This window comes from Ursus americanus, chromosome 25, assembly GCF_024610735.1.
Source record: "Ursus americanus isolate L20-20 chromosome 25, mUrsAme1.1.p, whole genome shotgun sequence".
NCBI classification, from domain to species: Eukaryota; Metazoa; Chordata; class Mammalia; order Carnivora; family Ursidae; genus Ursus; species Ursus americanus.
In genome coordinates, this window is record NC_142151.1 from 45,878,786 (window position 1) to 45,901,043 (window position 22,258).

The following is a 22,258-nucleotide window of genomic DNA, read 5'->3' on the forward strand; positions in this document are numbered from 1 at the left end:
TAAGCATAATATTTTATGTTATATTATGTTAAGCATAATATTAATACGTTGAGGCTTCAGTTGGATGTTTGATGAAATTATTTTGATCCTTCAAATGAACTGAATTTTAGCTATTAAATGCATTTTATGTTAACGCCCAAGCCTGGAGATGATCCAATGTCCATCATCTTATAAGTAGTTTAACAAATTATGGCATGTACATACAATAAATTAGTCAGATTAAAAAAACACACAATTGAATCTTAGAAATATTACACTAAGTGAAAGAAGCCAAATACAGTATCTACATACTCTTGATTCTCCTTCTGTAATTCTGAAAAACACAACTATAGGGATAGAAATCTGATCAATGGTTTTAGGGGCTGATGGTGAGAGATGATTGACTACAAAAGTGTCATGAGAAAACTGCAGGATAATGGAAATATTTTATATCTTGATTGTAATGGTGGTTGCATGACTATATATGTTTGTCAGAGTTCATCAAACTACATACTCAAAAGGTGACCTTTTTTGTAGCTAAATTCTATCTCAATAATCTAGCAAATATATTTGGATGTGACTTACCTCCTTTTTTATTAGACTACTAATAAGATTACTTAGACGTGTACTGTCCAATATGATAGCCACCAACCACAAGTGGATATATGCATTTAAATTTAAAGTAATAAATATTAAATTAAAAATTAAATATTCAGTTCCCCATTTGGGGGTCATGGGATGGGTCACTGTTACTGTCTAAGATCTATAATTACCAAAATTAACAGTAATTTATCATCCCAGCCTTCCTCTGGAAGTTACAAGCCTTCACAAGACTAGTCTAAAGTTCTAAATTGATTCCATCACAGCCACTGCCAGTGAAAATGTTGTCTAGGTGGGGAGACAGATTCTGGGTGTTTCCCTACTTCCCCATCTTCTGAAAATTCCCTCAAGGACCTACCCATTCTCATGACAAGCTTGTAAACTCCAAGTAAATAACATACTTGACTGGAAGAGATTCATATTTAAAGTCAATTTAATCCCTTTTTTCAACATTAATCAGTGTACCAGGTATCAGGTTTTAAATAACAATTCTCTAATAATTTTGAACACAATATACTGTAATGCAAGTATTACAATTTTTCAGATAAATGCTAATATTGATTTCTTTAACTAAAAGGAAATAAACTATATCCTTAACATATTGATTTGCTTTGGTGTGATTTTTTTTTTTTTTTGCCTTGTTTTACACCTGATTCATTGGACTACAGATACAGATGAAAAGGAATTCCCTCTAGTCTTGTAACAACAACTATAGTATTTTTATTGTCTTTTGTTCTTGTTTTCTGTTTCCTTTTCTTTTTGGATCAGGCTTTCCCCCCCACACACCTATTTTTTTTTTCTTCCTTTGACTTTTCCCAGGGTTTTTCAACAAGCAAATCAATGCATACCTAGGTAATGGCCAAAACACTCCCCACTCCAAGTAAGGAGGAAGTGTGCAGAAGACTGACCGGTGGGAAAGAGCAGCCAAGACACAACAGCAGAGTGCACACAGCATACACCAGAAATACTTCCTGAAGTGCCAGGCTCTGGACACTGTATGACCTCTTTTTAATTTAGCACTGCTCTGAGGTAACAACCTTTCATAACATGCAAAACACAGACATCTAGCCAAGATGACAAGATGGAGGAATTCTCCAGATATCACAGCCAGAGACTTGCTCAAAGCAGATAAAAGGCATATATGTGAACAAGAATGTAGATCAACAGTCAAAAGACTATTAGAAGGACTTGAAAAAAGCCTACAAGACATGAGAGAAACCCTAGCTGCAGAGATAGATCTAGAAACTAGTCAGGCTGAAATAAAAAATGCTGTAACAGAGATGCAAACAGACTTGATGTAATTGCTGTAAGAAGAAGCACAGGAGAACATAGGTGATATAGAAAATAAAATTATGGAAAATAATGAAGTTGAAAAGAAGAAGGAAAGAAAGCTATTTGACTGCTAAAGTAGACATAGGGAATTCAGGGATTCCATAAGCAAACTAATATCCCTATCATAGAAGGGCAGAAGGTAACAAAGACTAGAATGGGTAGAATGGAACAGAGACGATCTACAGGCACTAAATTATATATCTTTCATTAATTACTCTGAATGTGAATGGATTAAATGCTCCTATCAAAAGATATAGGGTATCAGAAGAGATTAAAAAACAACAACAACAACAAGACCCATTGGTATGCTGTTTACAGGAAAATCTCCTGGGAAACATATGGGAGGGAGTGTTATTTACTAATCTGAGAGCACGTCCTGGAGGGACAGAGACCCCTGGGAGACTCTCCAGAAGCAAAGGAATGGACTGGCCCTGTTTCTCTCCCCCCCCCCCCTCCAGCATAAACACAGGACCAGTGCAGTGCCTACATTACCTACAGAAACCTGTGCAGTGCCTACATTACCTAAATTGCTTACACTGTGCCCACCCTGCCCATCTTTCCATCTTCAGTGGATCTGCTCTTTTCAAACACAGTTGCCTCAGTCCTGATGCTGCAAACGCCCTTCCCCAGACTATCAGTGCAAACCCTGCCAACCCTGTATCTCTGGTTCTGTGCATGGGCCTCAGTCCCAGCAGTACTGGTGGCCCCCTCCCATGGAAGACTTGCACACACCTTGTTAGAACTGGGCAACCCACCCTCACCAACATGGTCCCAGTGGTGGTGACATGTCCCCTCTCACTGGCATGGAAACTTTCCAAGCATTGCACGCCCCGCTCCATCCAATGTGTTCTTGGCCAGAGCCCATTAAAACCAGGCACAAGCCTGGCAGTGTGCAAGCAGCCATAACAAGGGCCAGCACCACTTCAAAGTGCCCTGGAGTAAAGGGAAGGTAAGCACACACCACTCAGACTCAGCCCTAGCAGTGGGCTGGAGGAAGACAGCTGGACTGATTGCAGCCCCACCCACCACCAATGAAAGCTTCTTAGGGGACAACATAGGGAAAGGACCTTGCAATTGCCTCTGCATCTCTGGCAAATACCTGGTCTGACTAAAATCAGCCCAAGGCAGCCTCAGATTGACCCACTAACACCACAGGGACACAACACTGCCCACAAGAAGCAAAGAGAGCCACTAAGATGATTGGAATGAAGGAAAGTGGCCAACACACAACACAAGGTTCATGGAGCACAGATAGGAGGCACCCCTCAAGTGCCAGGTTCTGGGGAACAGGGGACAATCTTTTCCAGGGCATACAGGTTCTCTTCTTCATAAAGCTATTACTTTAAAAAGCAGGAGAAGTAGCTGACGTTCCTGTATGGAAACAGAGAGTAAGAAAAATGATGAGGCAGAGGAATACATCCCAGAGGAAAGACCAGAACAAAACTACAGCAAGAGACCTAAGTGAAATGGAGATAAATAATACACCTCATAGAGAAGTTAAATTATGATCATAAAGATACTTACTAGACTTGAGAAAAGAGTGGAGAACCTCAGTGAGACCCTTAACAAAAAGATTAAAAGGAAACAATCAGAGATGAAGAACAAAATAAGTGAAATTTAAAAACACTACATGGAATAAATAGCAGACTAGAGGTAGCACAACCAAAATTGGTGACCTGAAAGACAGAGTAATAGAAAATAATGAAGCTGAGCAGGTGAAAGGAAAAAAAAATTATGCAAAATGAGAAAAGACTTAGGAACTCAGTGACTCCATCAAGTGTAATCACATTTGCATTATAGGGATCTCAGAAGGAGAAGAGAGATAAGGGAGCAGAAAATTCATTTGAATAAATAATAGCTGAAAACTTCTTGATTCTGGGGTAGGAAACAGAAATCCACATCTGGGAGGCACAGAGATGCCCCAACAAAGTCAATCCAAGAAGGTCCACACCAAGATACATACTAATTAAAATTGTAAAAAGTAGTGATAAAGAAAGAATTTTAAACCAAACAAAGAAAAGAAGACAGTAATATACCAAAGAACCCCTATAAGGCAATCAGCTGATGATTCAGCAGAAATTTTGCAGGCCAGAAGAAAGTAAGCATGATATATTCAAGGACTAAAAGGGGGGAAAAAAAACCCCAAAAAACAAAACAAAACAAAAAACCCCTGCAGCCAAGAATATTCTATCTATCAAGGCTAACATTCAGAATAGAAGAAGAGATAGAGTTTCCAGACAAAAGTTAAAAGAGTTCATGACAACTAAACCAGCCCTCCAAGAAATGTTAAAGGGGACTCTGAGTGGAAAAGAAAGACCTTAAGTAAGAGGAAAATAGTAGAAAAAACAAAAAAGTAGTTAAAATAAGTATATCTGTAAAAATCAGTTGAGGAACTCACAAATGAAAGGATATAAAGTATGACACCACACACCTAAAACATGGGAGGGACAGGAGTTAAGAATGCGTTGAAATATAAGTGACCATCACTTAATACAGACTGCTATATGCAGAAGGTGTTATATACAAACCTAATGGTAACCACAAACCAAAAACCAGTAATAAGATAAGCAAGAAATAGTGAGGAAGGAATCCAAGTAGGTAACTAAAGAAAGCCAGCAGAACAAGAGAGAAGAGAGTAAGAGAAGAAAGGAACAGAGAAGAACTGCAAAAACAACCACAAAACAAGACACAAAATAGCAAGAAGTGCACACCTATCGATAATTACTATAAATGTAAATGGACTAAACTCTCCAATCAAAGATATAGGGTGATGGAGCGGATAAAAAATCAAGTCCCATCTGTATGTTGCCCTTCAGAGACTCAATTCAGACCTAAAGACACATGTAGATTGAACATGAGGGGATGGGGAAATATTATCATGCAAATGGATGTGCAAAGAAATCTAGGGTAGCAATGCTTATATCAGACAAAACAGACTTTAAAACAAAGACTGTAATGGGAGACAAAAGACACTATATAATTCTAAAGGGAACAATCCCACAAGAAACAATAACAATTATAAAGACCTATGCACACAGAATGGGAACTCTCATATATAAAGCAGTTAGTAAGAAACATAAAGGAATTAAATAACAGTAATACAATAATAGTAGGGGAATTCCACACTCTATTTATATCAATGGGTATATCATAGTGACAGAAAATCAACAAGGAAACAGTGGCTTTGATGACACATTGGACTACATGATTTTAACAGCAAAATGAAAAATAAAGGCCTTATATGAAAACCCACAGCTAATATCATACTCAATGGGGAAAAACTAAGAGCTTTTCCCCTAAAGTCAAGAACAAGACAAGGATGTCCACTCTCACCACATTAATTCTACACAGTACTAGATGTCCTGGTCACAGCAATCAGACCAAGAAAAGAATAAATGTCATGTAAATTGGTAAAGAAATAAAACTCACTATTTGCAGATGACGTGAAACTATATAGAGAAATCCTTAAAAACTCCACCAAAATACTACTAGAACTGATAAATGGATTTACTAAGATCACAGGCTATGAAATCAATGTACTGAAATCTGCTGTATTTCTATACACCAATAATGAAACAACAGGAAGAGAAATTAAGAAAACAATCCCATTTACAACTACACTAAAAATAAAATAGCTAGGAACAAACTTAACCAAGGAGGTGAAAGACTGTACTCAGAAAATAATAAAACACTGATGAAAGAAATTGAAGAGGAAATAAACAAATGGCAAGATAGTCCCTGCTCACGGGGTGGGAGAACAAGCATTGCTAAAATGTCTATACTACCCAAAGCATCTACTCATTTAAAGCAGTCTTTATCAAAATACTAACAGCATGTTTCACAAAACAAAACAAACAAAAAACCAAAAACTCTAAGTTTGTATGTAACCACAGAAAACCTAATAGCCAAAGGAATCTTGAAAAAGAACAAAATTGGAGTTATCACAATTCCAGACTTCAAAGAATGAAACTGGACCACTTTCTTATACCAAAGACAAAAATAACTTCAAAATGAATTAAAGACCTAAATGTGACACCTGAGGCCATAAAAATCCTAGAAGAGAGCACAGGCAGTAATTTCTCTGACATTGGCTATAGCACCATTTTTCCTGATACGTTTCCTGAGACACAGAAGCAAAAGTAAAAATAAACTACTGGGACTTCATCAAAATAAAAAGCTTTTGCCCAGAGAACGAATCAATCAACAAAACTAAAAGACAATCTACCAAAGGGGAGAAGATATTTACAAATGATATATCTGATAAAGGGTTATTATTCAAAGTATACACAGAACTTCTACAACTCAACACTTAAAAAACAAACAATCCAATTAACAAATGGGCAGAAAACAAAAGCAGACTTTTCTCCAAAGCAGATAACCACATGGCATCAGACACCTGAAAAGATGCTCAACATCACTCATCATTAAGCAAATGCAAACCCAAACTACAATGAGATATCATCTCACTCCTGCCAGAATGGCTAAAGTCAAGAACTAAGGAAACAGTAAGTGTTGGTGAGGATGTGGAGAAAAAGGAACCCTTGTGTATTGTTGGTGGAAATGCAAACTGGAGCAGCCACTGTTGAGGACAGTATGGAGGCTTCCTAAAAACTTAAAAATAGAGCTACCATATGATCCATTAATTGCACTACTGGGCATTTACCCAAAGACTATGAAAACAGTAATCTAAAAAGATATGCTCACCCCTATGCTTTTGAAGCACTATTTATACAATGGCTAAAATGTAGAAGCAGCTCAAGTGTGCTTGGATAGAAGATGGATAAAGAAGATGTGATATACACATCATATATATATTTATAATACACGTATCTATAATGAAATACTACTTAGCCATAAAAAATGAAATCTAGCCATTGAATCAACATGGATGGATCTAGAATGTATAACGCTAAGCAAAATAAGTCAGTCAGAGGACAAACACCATTTGATTTCACTCACATGTGGAATTTAAGGGAAAAAAAAAACAGTGAACAAAGGAAAAAAAGAAATACCAAAAAACTGACTCTTAATTAACAAGATCAAAGTAAGTGATGGTTACCTGAGGGGATGGGTGAAATAGATGAAGGGGATTAAGATCACACTTATCTTGAAGAGCACTGCGTAATGTATAGAATTGATGAATCACTATATTGCACACCTGAAACTAATATAATACTGTGTGTAGACTATACTGGATTTAAGATTTCTAAGAATGTACTTAGAGTCAACTTAAAGAAGAAAAAGAAGAGAAAAAGAAAAAAAAAAGAATTTTCAATCAATATTCTTGAAAATTAAGGAAAGACCACAGAATTTTCCTGCTTAAAGGAAACTAAAACATTATAGTAATTAAAATCACATGTAATTCTAAATTGTATTTTTTTCTCTATAGAGAAATTTTTACTCACTGGTGAAACTTAAACAGCACTGGAGAAGTTCCTGTTAGTAATGTACCAATGTCAGTGCCCTGACACTAACGGTTATATCATGATTATCTAGTAGACTGTTCTATTTTGTTATTAACACATACTACTATATGAATATCAGAGACAGAACATCACATGGTGCAGGAATAGAAGGTCTTTATGGTTATTTGTTGGTTTTCTTCTCTATATTTTATATTGTTTCAGAATTTAAAAAATAGTGAAACATTTAAGTACTGCCCTACACCTCCAATTTGGGGCATAGGTCACAAGTTAGTGAAATACTGCTATTAACCGAGGAAGCAAGAGAGACATTTCTTTTTGGGGTAAATCCTCTTAATGTGCAGAATTGATGATACTGTCCCAGGGCAGTGGGATATCTGAAATTCTTGTTGGCATTAAATTATTTCTTGCTCTCTTTTGAGGAATATCTGTTTTGTAGCTGTAGATATTCACTTTGTGCTTAAAGCAATTCACAGTAGTTTTTATTTCCTCCTTGCTCTGTTTTTTTGTTTTGTTTTGTTGTTTACATAACTGGTATTCCTCCTGACACAAATCTCAGGGGACATTTCTTTTTCTTTTCCCTTTTTTAAAAAATTTTAATTAATCCCCTGTGTCTTTTATGTGCAAAATGATAAAACTGTGCTTTTGTGTTAGTGCACAATTTGAAGCCAGAATTGCTTCCTTTCATAAGAGGGATTTCCCAAAATGCATTTTCATTTAGAGCATTACATTTTCATTTAGAATTTTTGTGGAAACAGTTACCTTCACTTTAATATATAAGACAGGAGGACAGAAAATGAATCTTGCCTGGAAGAAGATTCTAATTGAATTATTGTAATATCTGGGTCATCATTTTAATGAATCTGAGTGAAAGTGAAAGATATTAACAGATGCATATCATTTCCAGAATGCATATTATTTTTAGACTCTTTCTAGAGAAAAGCTTTGCAATTATCTTTCCTCTTAAATTATTGAATTTTTTATAATGTTATGAGAGAGAATATTCATAATTTATTTTTGACCCATTTCTATCATATTCCCATAGGCGGAAAATTATATCAGTGTCTCCTAGATATGGTAAGTCGCTTAGAGTTTGCAATAAGTATTTGGATCATAAATGAAAGCAATCCCTTAAGTAAAAGTCATGTAGTATCCACTGACTTTTGAACTGTCATATATTTTTCTATTTTTATGTAGACGCAATAGTCAAAACTTCAAGATTAAATGCAAAGAATATGAGAACACTGATGTATTTGAAACCAAAGAAAAATAATAAGTGAAATAATATAAAGAAACAATGGGGAATTACTGCAGCAGGGCAAAATAAATAATGGTATATATCACAAAATTTCAATCATAGAGAAATATATAACTCATTGTTTCTATATTTCACATATTTTTAAGTATTGTAATGGGCTAAGGATTTTTGAATAAACATTGCAAGTTGACATTGTTATCATTTTCTAGATGTTACAAGGACTTTTCAAAAAATTTTAAGCTATACATAGAAAATACATTTAAAGTCAAGCTTATGTTCTATTTAGAACATTTTAACAGATCTCAGCTCATTTGGAAATGATCAGCTAAAATTTACATTATCTTTCAAGTTCAAATAGAGAGAAAGAAAAAATTTAGTAGTGTTGTTAACATAGCTGTCACTTCAATAGAACAATAAGCTAAAGGCTGCCTAGGTTGATCTATGCTATAATTTTAAGTATCATACGTCTTGTTAAATTGGATCAACCTCTTAACTGGTTTACATTTTTTACTATGGTTTTTTTCTGTAGCTTTTTAAAAAATCCTCTTATTTCCACTTCTGGAGTTGTTTTCCTATGTCTGTCTAATAAGACTCAAGTCTGAAATGAGGAATCAGTCAAGAGAGATCGAGTTTGTTCTCCTAGGATTGACCGACGACCCACAACTGCAAATTGTGATTTTTATATTTCTCTTTCTAAACTATGTGTTGAGTGTGACGGGGAACTTATCCATCATCCTTCTTACCTTGCTGGATCCCCGCCTCAAGACTCCCATGTATTTTTTCCTCCGAAATTTCTCCTTCTTGGAAGCTTCATTGACAACAGTCTGTATTCCCAGATACCTGATAAGCATTGTGACTAAAAACAAAATAATTTCCTACAATAGCTGTGCATCTCAGTTATTCTTTTTCCTCTTATTAGAAATTACAGAATTTTACCTACTGGCTGCCATGTCTTTGGACCGTTATGTAGCAATCTGCAAACCCCTACATTACCCCATCATTATGAACAACAAAGTGTGTTACCAACTTCTATTCAGTTCATGGACAGTTGGCTTTCTCCTTTCGTTTCCACCAGTGGCCTGTGGACTGACACTGGACTTCTGTGCTTCCCGAGTAATTGATCATTTCATGTGTGACACTTCCCCTGTGCTGCAGCTTTCCTGCACTGACATTCATTTCCTGGAATTGCTTTCCTTTGTCTTATCTCTTGTAAATCTCCTGGTCACGTTGCTGTTACTGATTCTTTCTTACACATATATTATCAAGACCATTCTAAAGATCCCCTCTGCTCAGAAAAGAACAAAGGCTTTTTCTACTTGTTCTTCTCATATGATTGTAGTCTCCCTTACTTATGGGAGCTGTATCTTTAATTACATAAAGCCAACAGCAGAGGAAAGGGTGACTCTATCCAAAGGTGTAAGTGTTATTTATACCTCGGTTGCCCCTTTATTAAACCCTTTCATTTACACTCTCAGAAACCAGCAAGTGAAACAAGCCTTCAAGGACATACTCCAAAAGATTTTCTCTTTTTTCAAAAAATGAAGAAGAAACTTAATTTTAAAATCTTGGAGAAAAATGTAAATAAAAATTTTGACTCATCTTAAGTTTACTTGATCTGTTCTTCAAGTAGTTCACCTCATAATACTTTTTTCAACTCACAATATTTTAACCAAACCTTTCAGCACAGAGCATCTTTTCCTTCCTACTTCTCTTTATGATCATAATTCCTTTCAGTGCTACAAGATGAGTCATCTATTAGGTTATCAACACTAATGTGAAGTTTCTTTTATTCTACAAAACATGGTACTGACCTCCTGAAAAAAAACCCTGATTTTAAATAGATATAGAATAAGAATATAAGAATTTTACAGAAATATACAGACATCAATATTACAACATGCACTACCACTGGGACTCTAGGAAGCTCTTCAAATGTAAGTCAAGGAAGGAAACAAGGCAGGAAATGTAACAAGAAAGGAAAAAGGCAGGCTTCAAGTCATGAAAAGCTCACATGTTCTCAAACGGAGCAGGATTTCATCTGGTAGGTATATAAACCTGAAAATTTGGCGTGAATAAGAATCACACACTTGTTTGGCTTACTTAAAAACAAAGTCAAATTTCTCATTCCTAAAATGTCTTTTCAATATACCTGGAGTACTGTGTAGAAACATGGACTCTAGGTGATTTTAAAACAGGTGGTTTTGATGAGAGATTCCTGTTTTAATATAAAAACCTATGTGAACAGATTTTTATTTTATAGACATTGCTATGTCGAATGTATTGGGGATGGGTATTTGGATGTTGGAATCTGAGAGACAAGTTAGAGGGCTGATGTTTTAAACTAAATGAGTTATTTGACAGTTGAAATGCAGTAAATAGTGTGAATGAAGCTGAATCTCCCGGTGATGGTTCCAGAGATATTTAGGTATACAAACAGAGAGGAATGGTTGAACATTTATTTGGATATATGGGATACATGGGATAAATGGAAGAGATGTTAAAAAATGAGTTGGGTCTTCTTTCAACTTCCCTTCTGCCCACCCCTGCGTGGACTCACTCATGATTTTAATGTTATTAAAGAAGGGAGTATTAATGGTATCCTGTCAGACAAACACAAAAAAGTGAACCTGCAAAGAAATCCATGAAATATAATGAGTTCTATATTGGATATAATATGCCATCAGAGAAATACAGGTGGAAAAATCATTAGGGAAATTTAATGCAGTAATTCCTATCCATGTGGCTCTGAGAAGAAAGAAAAAATTAGGTTCAGGTTTGTATTCTGGTTTATTTTACTATTTTAAGCCAACACTGTTAACTATCTTCTTCCCAAGGCAATTACAAGGGAATGAGTTCATGTCATTATATTCAAGGCCCTCAAAGTCTTCCAATTAGCTATTTAAAAACTACTAGAACCTTATCACAAACCAATTTGTGCGTATTTTTCTCATTCTTTGGGTTGTCATTTCACTTTCCTGGTAGTGTCCTTTGGTTACAATATTTTTAATTTTGACAAAGTCAAGTTCTTCTATTTTTTATTTGGTTCCTTGTGGTTTTGGTGGCATATGTAAAAAAACCATTGTTTAATCCAAAATTGCAAAGATGTAAATGTACCCCATTTATTCTAAGAAATTTATAGTTTTATATCTTACATTTAGGTCTTTGGATTCTATTGAGTTAATGTGTGTGTATGGTTTGAGGTAAAGATTAAAATTACCATTTGCATGAAAATAGTCCTTTATCACAACATGATTTGTTGAAAAGTTTCCCCCATTGACTAACACCCTGGTTAAAAATCAATTGACCATAAATGCACGGGTCTACCATAGACTCTCAGTTCTAGTCCTTTGAGGTAGTGCTCAGTTGCTATGCCAGTATCACACTGTCCTGATCATTGTAGCTTTATATTAAGTTTTGAAATAGGAAAGTATGACTCTTTCAGTTTTGTTCCTCTTTTTCAATATTGTTCTGGCTATTTAGGATTCCTTGCAATTCCATATGAAATTTAGGATCAGATTGCTCATTTAAGCAAAAAGAGCAGCTGAAAATTTAATAAAGATTACATTGAATCTGTGGATCCATTTGGGAACTATTACCATCTTAATAAACAATGTCAAGTCTACTGGCCAAAATATAGGATGTCTTTATTTATTTAGGACATCTTTATTTTTAAGTTTTGGTATTTTCTTGGTAAAAGGGTTGTACTTCCTTGGTTGAATTTACATAAAATAACTACTACAACTGAACAATAAAAAAGACCAAACACTCAACAAAACATAGGCAAAGGACTGAAAGAAGATATACAAACAGGCAAAAAGCACATGAAAAGGTGCTCAAGAACAGTAGTATTTAGGAAAATGTAAGTCCAAACCACAGAGACATACCACGTTACAGCCACTGGGACAGTTATAAGATGTGTGTACGTGTGTCTGCTTGTGTGTGTGTACATATATATATCACAAAAAGTAACAGTGCTGTTGTACAGACAACAAGTGGTGATGTACAGAATTAGGAACCCTCATACGCTGCTGGTGGGAACGTAAAATGTGCGGCCACTCGGAAAAGTTTGGCAGCTCATCAAGAAGGCAAATATAAACTTGCCATATAACACAGACATTCTACTTCTAGGAATTGACAACATATGTTCACACAAAAACTTCGACACACATTTTGATAGACGCGTCATGCATAAGAGCCAAAAAGTGAAACAACCCAAATAACCGTCCAGTAATGAATGGAGAAACAACATGTGGTACAGGTAGATCTCATTTTATTGTCTTGCTTTGTTGCGTTTTGCATATACTGCATTTTTTCAACGTTGAAGGTCTGTGGCAATCCTGCATCAAGCAGGTCTACTGGTGCCATTTTTCCAACAGCATTTGCTCATATCTGTATCACATCGTGATAATTCTGACAATATTTCAAGCTTTTTCATCATTATTATATTTCTTATGATCATCTGTGATCCATGACCTTTGATGTGACTATTGTAATAGTTTTGGAACACCATAAACACCATATAAGACAGCAGATGTAATAAGAGTGTGTGTTACCTGCTGTGTGTGTTCTGACTGCTCCACTGACCAGCAGTTCCCCCCTCTCTCTCCCTCTCTTCTGGCCACTCTATTCCTTGACACACTGAGCTGGGAGCCTGACGCAGGGCTGGATCACTCAACCTTGAGATCATGAAATCTAGAGTCAGACCCTTAACTGAATGAGCCACTCAGGCACCCAAACATGAATCTGCTTTTTATTGTCATTTTAATCAATCTCAGCAATATTTAGCACAATTGACTGCTTTCTATTTAACATAATTTATTTGCCCTGGTTAAATGAGACATTATTATTTGGATTTCTCTGACCCCATCAGGAGCTCTTATTTCTTTTTTTTAAATTTAATTTAATTTTAAATTCCAGTGTAGTTAACACACAGTGTTATATTAGTTTGAGGTGTACAATGTAATGATTCAACACTTCCCCACCTCACCATTTGCTCACCACTATCCAATTCTTTTAACAAGGGTGATAATATGACCTTGGTTTTGGATTTGGCAATGGATTTTTAGACAGGGTATGAGCAACAAAAGGATTAAATTGGGCTGCATCAAAATTAAATAATTTTGTTCATCTAAGGACATTATCAAGAAGTGAAAATACAATCTCCTGGAAGGGAGAAAAGATCTTCACATTGTATATCTTATAAGGATCTAGTATCCAGAATATATGAAAACACTATTACAAATCAGCAACAACCACATAAAGGAATACCCCAATTAAAAATGGGCAAGGATTTGGGGACGCCTGGGTGCCTCAGTTGTTGAAGCGTCTGACTCTTGGTTTCGGCTCCAGTCATTATTTCATGGGTCCTGAGATCCAGCCTTGTTACAGGCTCCGTGTTCAGCGAGGGGTCTTCTTGTAGATTCTCTCCCTCTGTCCCACCCCCCACTCGTGCATGTGTGTGTGTGTGCAAGTGCACACATTTCTCTTCTCTCTCAAATAAATAAATAAATCTTTCAAAAAAATGTGCAAATATTTGAAGACAAATTCCTTAAAACGTCCAACAAGCACATGCAATGATGCTCAATATCATTAGTAATTATCTAAATGCAAATCAAAACCATGAGACACACTCCTAACCCGTAGGATGGCTTTATATTTATATATATATATATAGATGGATGTGGAGTAATTGAAACCTATTGATATTGTTAGTGGGGACGTAAAATTGTGTAGTCACTGTGGAAAATAGTTTGGCACTGTATGTGGGCCTAGATGTTTAGATCAAGTTTGCGTTTTTGTAAAAGGTAGAGAATCCATTGAAATCTGACTTACAGAATAACTAAGTCTATCATAAAGAGTAAGAAACAGAGAAATATGAGCTTTTTTGGCTTCTTTCTTTGTTTTTATTTTTATATGATTCTATTAATTTGATATGTTATCCTTTCGGAAAGCTTAGATTGAAAGAAAAGTTCAGACAATTTCATAGAGATAGTGAAATTTTGAGAAAAATTATATGAGTGAAGTTTTTGAGGATGTTACTACTGACTAAGAATATTGAAGGAGGTTGGGAGTGAGTAGCAATCTGTTTATGAGGATATTAAGATAATAGGTATCTCTATTGCCTTTCCTCATTAATTCTCATTTTTTCCCTCTCCTCCTTCTCCTATTACTCTTATTCTTCCTTCTTCATAGAAGTCAGCTGTGAGAAACCACAGAACAGTGACCCCTTTTCTTCTTCTTGGGCTGCGCAATGATCCACAATTACAGGTGGCCCCTTTTCTTCTCTTTGTTTTTGTCTTTACCCACATGTGAGTGTCACTGGGAATCCAGCCATAATCACCCTCACCCCACTGGACTCTCATCCAAAGACAATCACGTATTTCTTCCTCCAAAATTTCTCGTTTTTAGAAATCTCATTCACCACTATCTGCATCCCCAAATTTCTTGTCAGCATGGCAACAGGGATAAGGAAGTAGGAAAGCTGAAGGGACTCCATTTCAGAAAGGCCCCATCTCTGCTCTTCTCTGCGAGGCCCCGTTTACACGTGTTCCATACATCACCTCTGAACAAGCCAGAGATGCTATGTTCCCACCTCAGAGGGGAAGCAAGAAAGTTCATCATTCTCTGAGTTTTGTCCCAAGAAGAGACAGATTCCAGACAGGTCCCAGGACATTAGCTTCAAACGAACTTCTGTTGCCACCAGCATCCATACCCTTACCTTTGGTAATTTATAGAACAATACCTATTGTTCACCTGATACTCACTTTTCCCTGGACTCCTGGAGAAACATGCACCCTAGACCATTTCTAATATAAACCCCTGGCCCCAAAAAACAACAAAGAGACTCATTCTCCTTTTCCTTCCAAGGCTCCCAGACACTCCGTCTGCTATCTCTCACTTACGCTAGTCAATAAGCTCTGATTCTACTTGCTCTGGCTCACATTTGATTTCTACCCAGTGTGAAGCCAAGGACCTCCTTGGTTGGTCCCGTGTGACCCTCTACTGGGTCCTCAGACCCAGTCTGCCCACATCAATAAGACCATTTCTTGCAACATATGTGAGGCACGGCTATTTTATACTGGCGTGGGTGCAATCAGAATTTTTCTTCTGGTTCTTTGAGCAAATGTTTATCTTTGGACTAGTGCTTCACAGACTCTGGGCACACTTCTTAAAGATCTCTGTAGTTAAACTATTTGAATAATGTGACCTTTACTAGTGAATACAAGGGTTCAAATAAATTTACTCTTTTAATGATTGAAACAATAATCTTGTTTTCAGAAGTGTTGAAATTCCTAATTATGAAGCTTTCAGAAGAAATGAAAAATAGAATTATAACAGTAGAGCCTTAGAAACAATATTTTTAATAGTCTTAGAAGATTCTCAGAATTGTTGAAATTAATACTAATCATATTTTCAGTAATAAATAAATAAAAAAAGGTTGCCAATTTTAAGTTTAGTGAGAATTCCATGTTGCCCATGAATTCGTATAAAAATAGCAAAAACAAAATTCTTTAGTATATCAGTTTCTAAAAACAGTCTCCAATAACTGCAGTCAGATGTATTACATGGGCTTTATGAACAGATGGAGGTATTAACCTAATTACTAAGAACAAAGGAGTGAGATAGAAGAAAAATATGGTTCTATTGCTCCCCTAAGCCAAAATTAAGGGTGATACACAAAGGAAATGTAGCTTTCCTGGTTTGAATATGGAGAGGTACACTATTGTTGCCCAAGGGAAAGAGTCTGTGCATTTTCTATTCAGGTCAGAATTAATTAACATAATTTGCTAGGTAGAAAACAAACTGGAATTGAGAGAAAGATTTTGGCAAGTAACCTTATATCAGGTAATGACTTAATTGACAGTATGTTGCTATGGAAAACACTGAATTTATTTCACAATAATTTTATAAAATAGATGGGTCACATAGGATATATTGGTTTTATTCCAGACATAGGAATGAAAGGGGCATTTATAAGACTATAAGGCTAATAAGGTGAAGCTTATACAAACCTTTCAAAATCACTAAAATACCAGGTTTAAGTCCAAAATACAATTCCAGTATCCAAGTCCTTTCACGTCTCTAGGCTTATATCCTCTACCTTTATAACAGCATATTATGAACGAGTAACACTGCATTCTTGAATTGTTCAATATCAGCAAAATCTCTACTGAGTGCTAAAGAGTTCTAATAGCATATATTTAAGGAACTATGAGATGTGGGTTAAATTACTCCTCCTTTATTTTTTTTTATAATGATTTTTTATTATATTATGTTAGTCACCATACAGTACATCCCCGGTTTCCGATGTAAGGCTCGATGATTCATTAGTTGTGTATAACACCCAGTGCACCATGCAATACGTGCCCTCCTTACTACCCATCACCCGTCTATCCCATTCCCCCACCCCCCTCCCCTCTGAGGCCCTCAGTTTGTTTCTCATAGTCCATAGTCTCTCATGTTTCATTCCCCCTTCTGATTACCCCCCGTTTCTTTATCCCTTTCTTCCCCTACCGATCATTCTAGTTCTTATGTTCCATAGATGAGAGAAATCATATGATAGTTGTCTTTCTCTGCTTGACTTATTTCACTTAGCATTATCTCCTCCAGTGCCGTCCATGTTGTAGCAAATGTTGAGAACTCATTCTTTCTGATAGCTGAGTAATATCCCATTGTATATATGGACCACAACTTCTTAATCCAGTCATCTGTTGAAGGGCATCTCGGCTCCTTCCACGATTTAGCTATTGTGGACATTGCTGCTATGAACATTGGGGTGCATATGGCCCTTCTCTTCACTACGTCTGTATCTTTGGGGTAAACACCCAGTAGTGCAATGGCTGGATCATAGGGTAGCTCAATTTTTAACTTTTTAAGGGACCTCCACACTGTTTTCCAGAGTGGCTGTACCAACTTGCATTCCCACCAACAATGTAGGAAGGATCCCCTTTCTCCACATCCTCTCCAACAATTGTTGTTTCTTGCCTTGTCTATTTTTGCCATTCTAACTGGCGTAAGGTGGTATCTCAGTGTGGTTTTGATTTGAATTTCCTTGATGGCTAATGATTTTGAACATTTTTTCATGTGTCTGTTAGCCATTTGTATGTCTTCATTGGAAAAGTGTCTGTTCATATCTTCTGCCCATTTTTTGATGTGTTTATTTGTTTCTCGTGTATTGAGTTTGAGAAGTTCTTTGTAGATCTTGGATACCAGTCCTTTATCTGTAGTGTCATTTGCAAATATCTTCTCCCATTCCGTGGGCTGCCTCTTAGTTTTTCTGACTGTTTCCTTGGCTGTGCAGAAACTTTTAATCTTGATGAAGTCCCATAAATTCATTTTATCTTTTGTTTCTCTTGCCTTTGGGGATGTATCATGAAAAAGGTTGCTTTGGCCGATGTCGTAGAGGTTGCTGCCTATGTTCTCCTCTAGAATTTTGATGGATTCCTGTCTCACATCGAGGTCTTTCATCCATTTGGAGTTTATTTTTGTGTATGGTGTGAGATAGTGGTCAAGTTTTATTCTTTTGCATATAGCTGTCCAATTTTCCCAGCACCATTTATTGAAGAGACTGTCTTTTTCCCACCGGATGTTTTTTCCTGCTTTATCAAATATTAGCTGCCCAAAGAGCCGAGGGTCCATTTCTGGGCTCTCTATTCTGTTCCATTGGTCTATGTGTCTGTTTTTGTGCCAGTACCATGCTGTCTTTGTGATCACAGCTTTGTAGTACAGCTCAAAATCCGGCATTGTGATGTCCCCAGCTTTGTTTTTCCTTTTCAACAGTTCCTTGGAGATTCGGGGTCTTTTCTGGTTCCATACAAATTTAAGGACTATTTGTTCCAGTTCTTTGAAAAATGTCATCAGTATTTTGATCGGGATAGCATTGAAAGTGTAGATTGCTCTGGGTAGCATGGACATTTTAACTATGTTAATTCTTCTGATCCATGAGCATGGAATATCTTTCCATCTTTTTATGTCTTCCTCAATGTCTTTTAAGAGTGATTTATAGTTTCTAGAATAAAGGTCCTTTACGTCTCTGGTTAAGTTAATTCCAAGGTAATGTATGGTTTTTGGTGCTATTGTAAATGGGATGGATTCCCTGATTTCTCTTTCTTCGTTCTCGTTATTCGTGTACAGAAATGCAACTGATTTCTGAGCATTGATTTTGTATCCCGCCACGTTACTGAATTGCTCTATAACTTCTAATAGTTTGGGAGTGGCTTCTTTTGGGTTTTCCATATAGAGTATCATGTCGTCTGCGAAGAGAGACATTTTGACTTCTTCTTTGCCGATTTGAATACCTTTGATCCCTTTTTGTTGTCTGATTGCTGTTGCAAGGACTTCTAGTACTATGTTGAATAATAGTGGCGAGAGTGGGCATCCTTGTCGTGTTCCTGATCTTAAGGGAAAGGCTTCCAGCTTTTCCCCATTGAGAATAATATTTGCAGTAGGCTTTTCATAGATGGCTTTTATGAGATTGAGAAATGTACCTTCTATTCCTACACTCTGAAGGGTTTTAATCAGGAAAGGATGCTGTATTTTGTCAAATGCTTTTTCGGCATCGATTGAGAGGATCCTATGGTTCCTGAGTCTTTTCTTGTTGATATGATGTATCACGCTGATTGATTTGCGAATATTGAACCACGCTTGCATCCCAGGTATGAATCCCACTTGATCGTGGTGGATAATCCTTTTAATGCACTGTTGGATTCTATTAGCAAGTATCTTGTTGAGGATTTTGGCGTCCATATTCATTAGGGAAATCGGTCTGTAATTCTCCTTTTTGAGGGGGTCTTTGCCTGGTTTGGGGATCAAGGTAATATTGGCCTCATAGAATGAGTTTGGTAGCTTTCCTTCTGTTTCTATTTTTTGAAATAGCTTTAGGAGAATAGGTATTATTTCTTCTTTGAATGTTTGGTAGAATTCCCCAGGAAAACTGTCCGGGCCTGGAGTTTTGTTATTTGGAAGGTTGTTTATCACTGACTCAATTTCTTCATAATTAATTGGCCTGTTTAAGAAATCAATTTCTTCCTTTTTCAATCTTGGTAGTTTATAGGTTTCCAGGAAGGATTCCATCTCTTCCAGATTGCTTAGTTTATTGGCATATAGCTGTTGATAAAAATTTCTAATAATCCTTCCAATTTCAATGGTGTTCGTCGTGACCTCTCCTTTTTCATTCATAATTTTAATAATCTGGGTCCTTTCTCTTTTCTTTTGGATAAGTCTTTCCAGTGGTCTGTCAACTTTATTGATTCTCTCCAAGAACCAGCTTCTAGTCCTGTTGATCTGCTCTACTGTACTTCTGGTTTCTGCTTGATTGATTTCAGCTCTAATTTTGGTCAACTGCTTCCTCGTGCGTGGATTAGGCCTGTCCCTCTGTTGCTGTTCCAGCTTCTTGAGGTGAGAATATAAAAACTGCATTTTAGATTTTTCTATTCTTTTGAGTGAGGCTTGGATGGCTATGTATTTCCCCCTTAGGACTGCCTTTGCAGTATCCCATAGGTTTTGGACTGTTGTATTTTCATTCTCATTGGTCTCCATAAATTGTTTAATTTGATTTTTGATTTCCTGGTTTATCAAGTCATTCCTGAGCAGGATGGTTCTTAGTCTCCAAGTGTTTGAGTTTCTTCCAAATTTTTTCTTGTGGTTGAGTTCCAATTTCAGAGCATTGTGGTCTGAGAATATGCAGGGGATAATTTCAATCTTTTGGTATTGGCTGAGACCTGTTTTGTGTCCCAGAACATGGTCTATTCTTGAGAATGTTCCATGGGCATTAGAATAGAATGAGTATTCTTTGGTTCTGGGGTGTAGTGTTCTATATATATCTAAGAGGTCCAACTCGGCAAGTATGGCATTCAAAGCCTTTGATTCTTTGCTTAGTTTTTGCCAGGGTGTTCTGTCTATTTCTGAGAGTGGAGTGTTGAGTGTTGAGGTCCCCTACTATTAATGTATTTTTATCTATATGTCTCTTTATTCTGGTTAAGAGTTGGCTTGTGTATCTTGCTGCTCCCCTGTTGGGGGCATATATATTTATAATTGTCATATCCACTTGTTGAATACTTCCTTTAAGAATAATATAGTGCCCTTCTGCGTCTCTAACTATAGTCTGTAGTTTAAAATCCAGTTTATCTGATACGAGAATTGCTACCCCAGCTTTCTTTTGAGGTCCATTTGCGTGAAAGAAGGCATCTTTGGGTTCGAAATGAGTCTCTTGTAGACAGCAAATGGATGGGTCATTTCTTTTTATCCAATCTGCAACCCTGTGGTGTTTAAAGCAAGAATTTAAACCATTAATGTTAAGACGGAGTACTGAGAGATATGCTTTTAATGATGCCATGTTGTCAGTAAAGTCTTTGTTTGTATTGGCTGTGACTTTCTGTTCTGTATCACTCTTGGGGCCTTTTTACTTTTATAGAACCCCCCGTAATACTTCCTGTAGGGCTGGTTTCGTGGTTACGAAATTGGCTAGTGACTGTCAATTCTGAAATGTCTTTATTTCTCCATCAATTCTGAATGACAGCCTTGCTGGATAAAGGATCCTTGGCTGCATGTTTTTCTCTGAAAGAGCTTTAAAAATGCTCCCCCAACCCTTTCTCTCATTCCAGGTCTGTGTAGACAGGTCTGACGTAATTCTGATGCCTTTGCCTTGGTATGTGAGAAATTTCTTTGCCCTGGCCGCTTTCAATACTGTATCCTTGGACTAATATTTGCGAAATGCACTATGACGTGACGTGGCGTAGGTTTGTCGTGGTTGAGCTTGGGAGGGGTCCTCTCTGCCTCTTGGACACAAATTTTTGTTTCCCTTGCTAGATTAGGGAAGTTTTCAGCTACAATTTGTTCAAATATCTCTTCTAGACCTCTGTTTTTCTCCACCCCCTCGGGGATGCTGATGATTCTAACATTGGATCGTTTCGTTGAGTCAGTAATCTCCCGTAGCCAACATTCGTGGGCGTGGATTTTTTTAAGACCATCTTCTATTTTCATTTTTTCCTCTATTAACCCATCCTCCAATTCACTAACCCTTTCCTCTGCTTCTGTGACCCTGGCCGTCAGAGCCTCTAGTTTTGCCTGCATTTGGCTCATAGAATTTTTAATTTCTGTCAAATTCGCTCTCATTTCCGCCCTTAGGGATTCTATATTCTCAGTAACATTTTCCTTAATACTTTTTTCAAGTCTACTCATCATCTTGACCATTGTTACTCTGAATTCCATTTCTGATAATTTGGTTACATCCATATCCGTTACTTCTGTGGCAGAGGCCACAGACTCACTGTCTTTTCTTTGCTGAGGGGGGGGGCTTCTCCTTCTTGTCATTCTGATGAGGAGAGGTTGTGGGGTTGTCCAGAGCCCAAATTATTGACTGGGTCCCAGGCCGTGCCCCTTGTTTTATAGGGATCTTAGAGATGTGGGCTTCTTCTTTAAAGATTTTATTTATTTACTTATCTGAGAGAGGGAGACAGACAGTCAGCAAGAACAGAACAGAAGCAGGGGAGTGAGAGAGGAAGAAGCAGGCTCCCAGCGGAAGAGCCCGATGAGGGACTCCTTTCCGGAACGCTGGGATCACGCCCTAAGCCGGAGACAGGTACTCAATGACTGCGCCACCCAGGCGCCTCGGGTTGTGGGCTTCTTGATTTTTCAGCCTGCCTTCTGTGTTCTGGGGGAGGGGCCT

At 37.0% G+C, this 22,258-nt stretch overlaps 1 protein-coding gene across 1 annotated transcript; it reads left to right on the plus strand.

Annotated features, from left to right (window-relative positions):
* The first annotated feature begins 9,195 nt into the window (after nucleotides 1-9,195).
* LOC123778908 (olfactory receptor 6C6-like) lies at nucleotides 9,196-10,134 on the plus strand. Its single transcript, XM_045776564.2, has one exon. The coding sequence runs from the start codon at nucleotides 9,196-9,198 to the stop codon at nucleotides 10,132-10,134; it is 939 nt and encodes a 312-aa protein (XP_045632520.2).
* The last annotated feature ends 12,124 nt before the right edge of the window (nucleotides 10,135-22,258 follow it).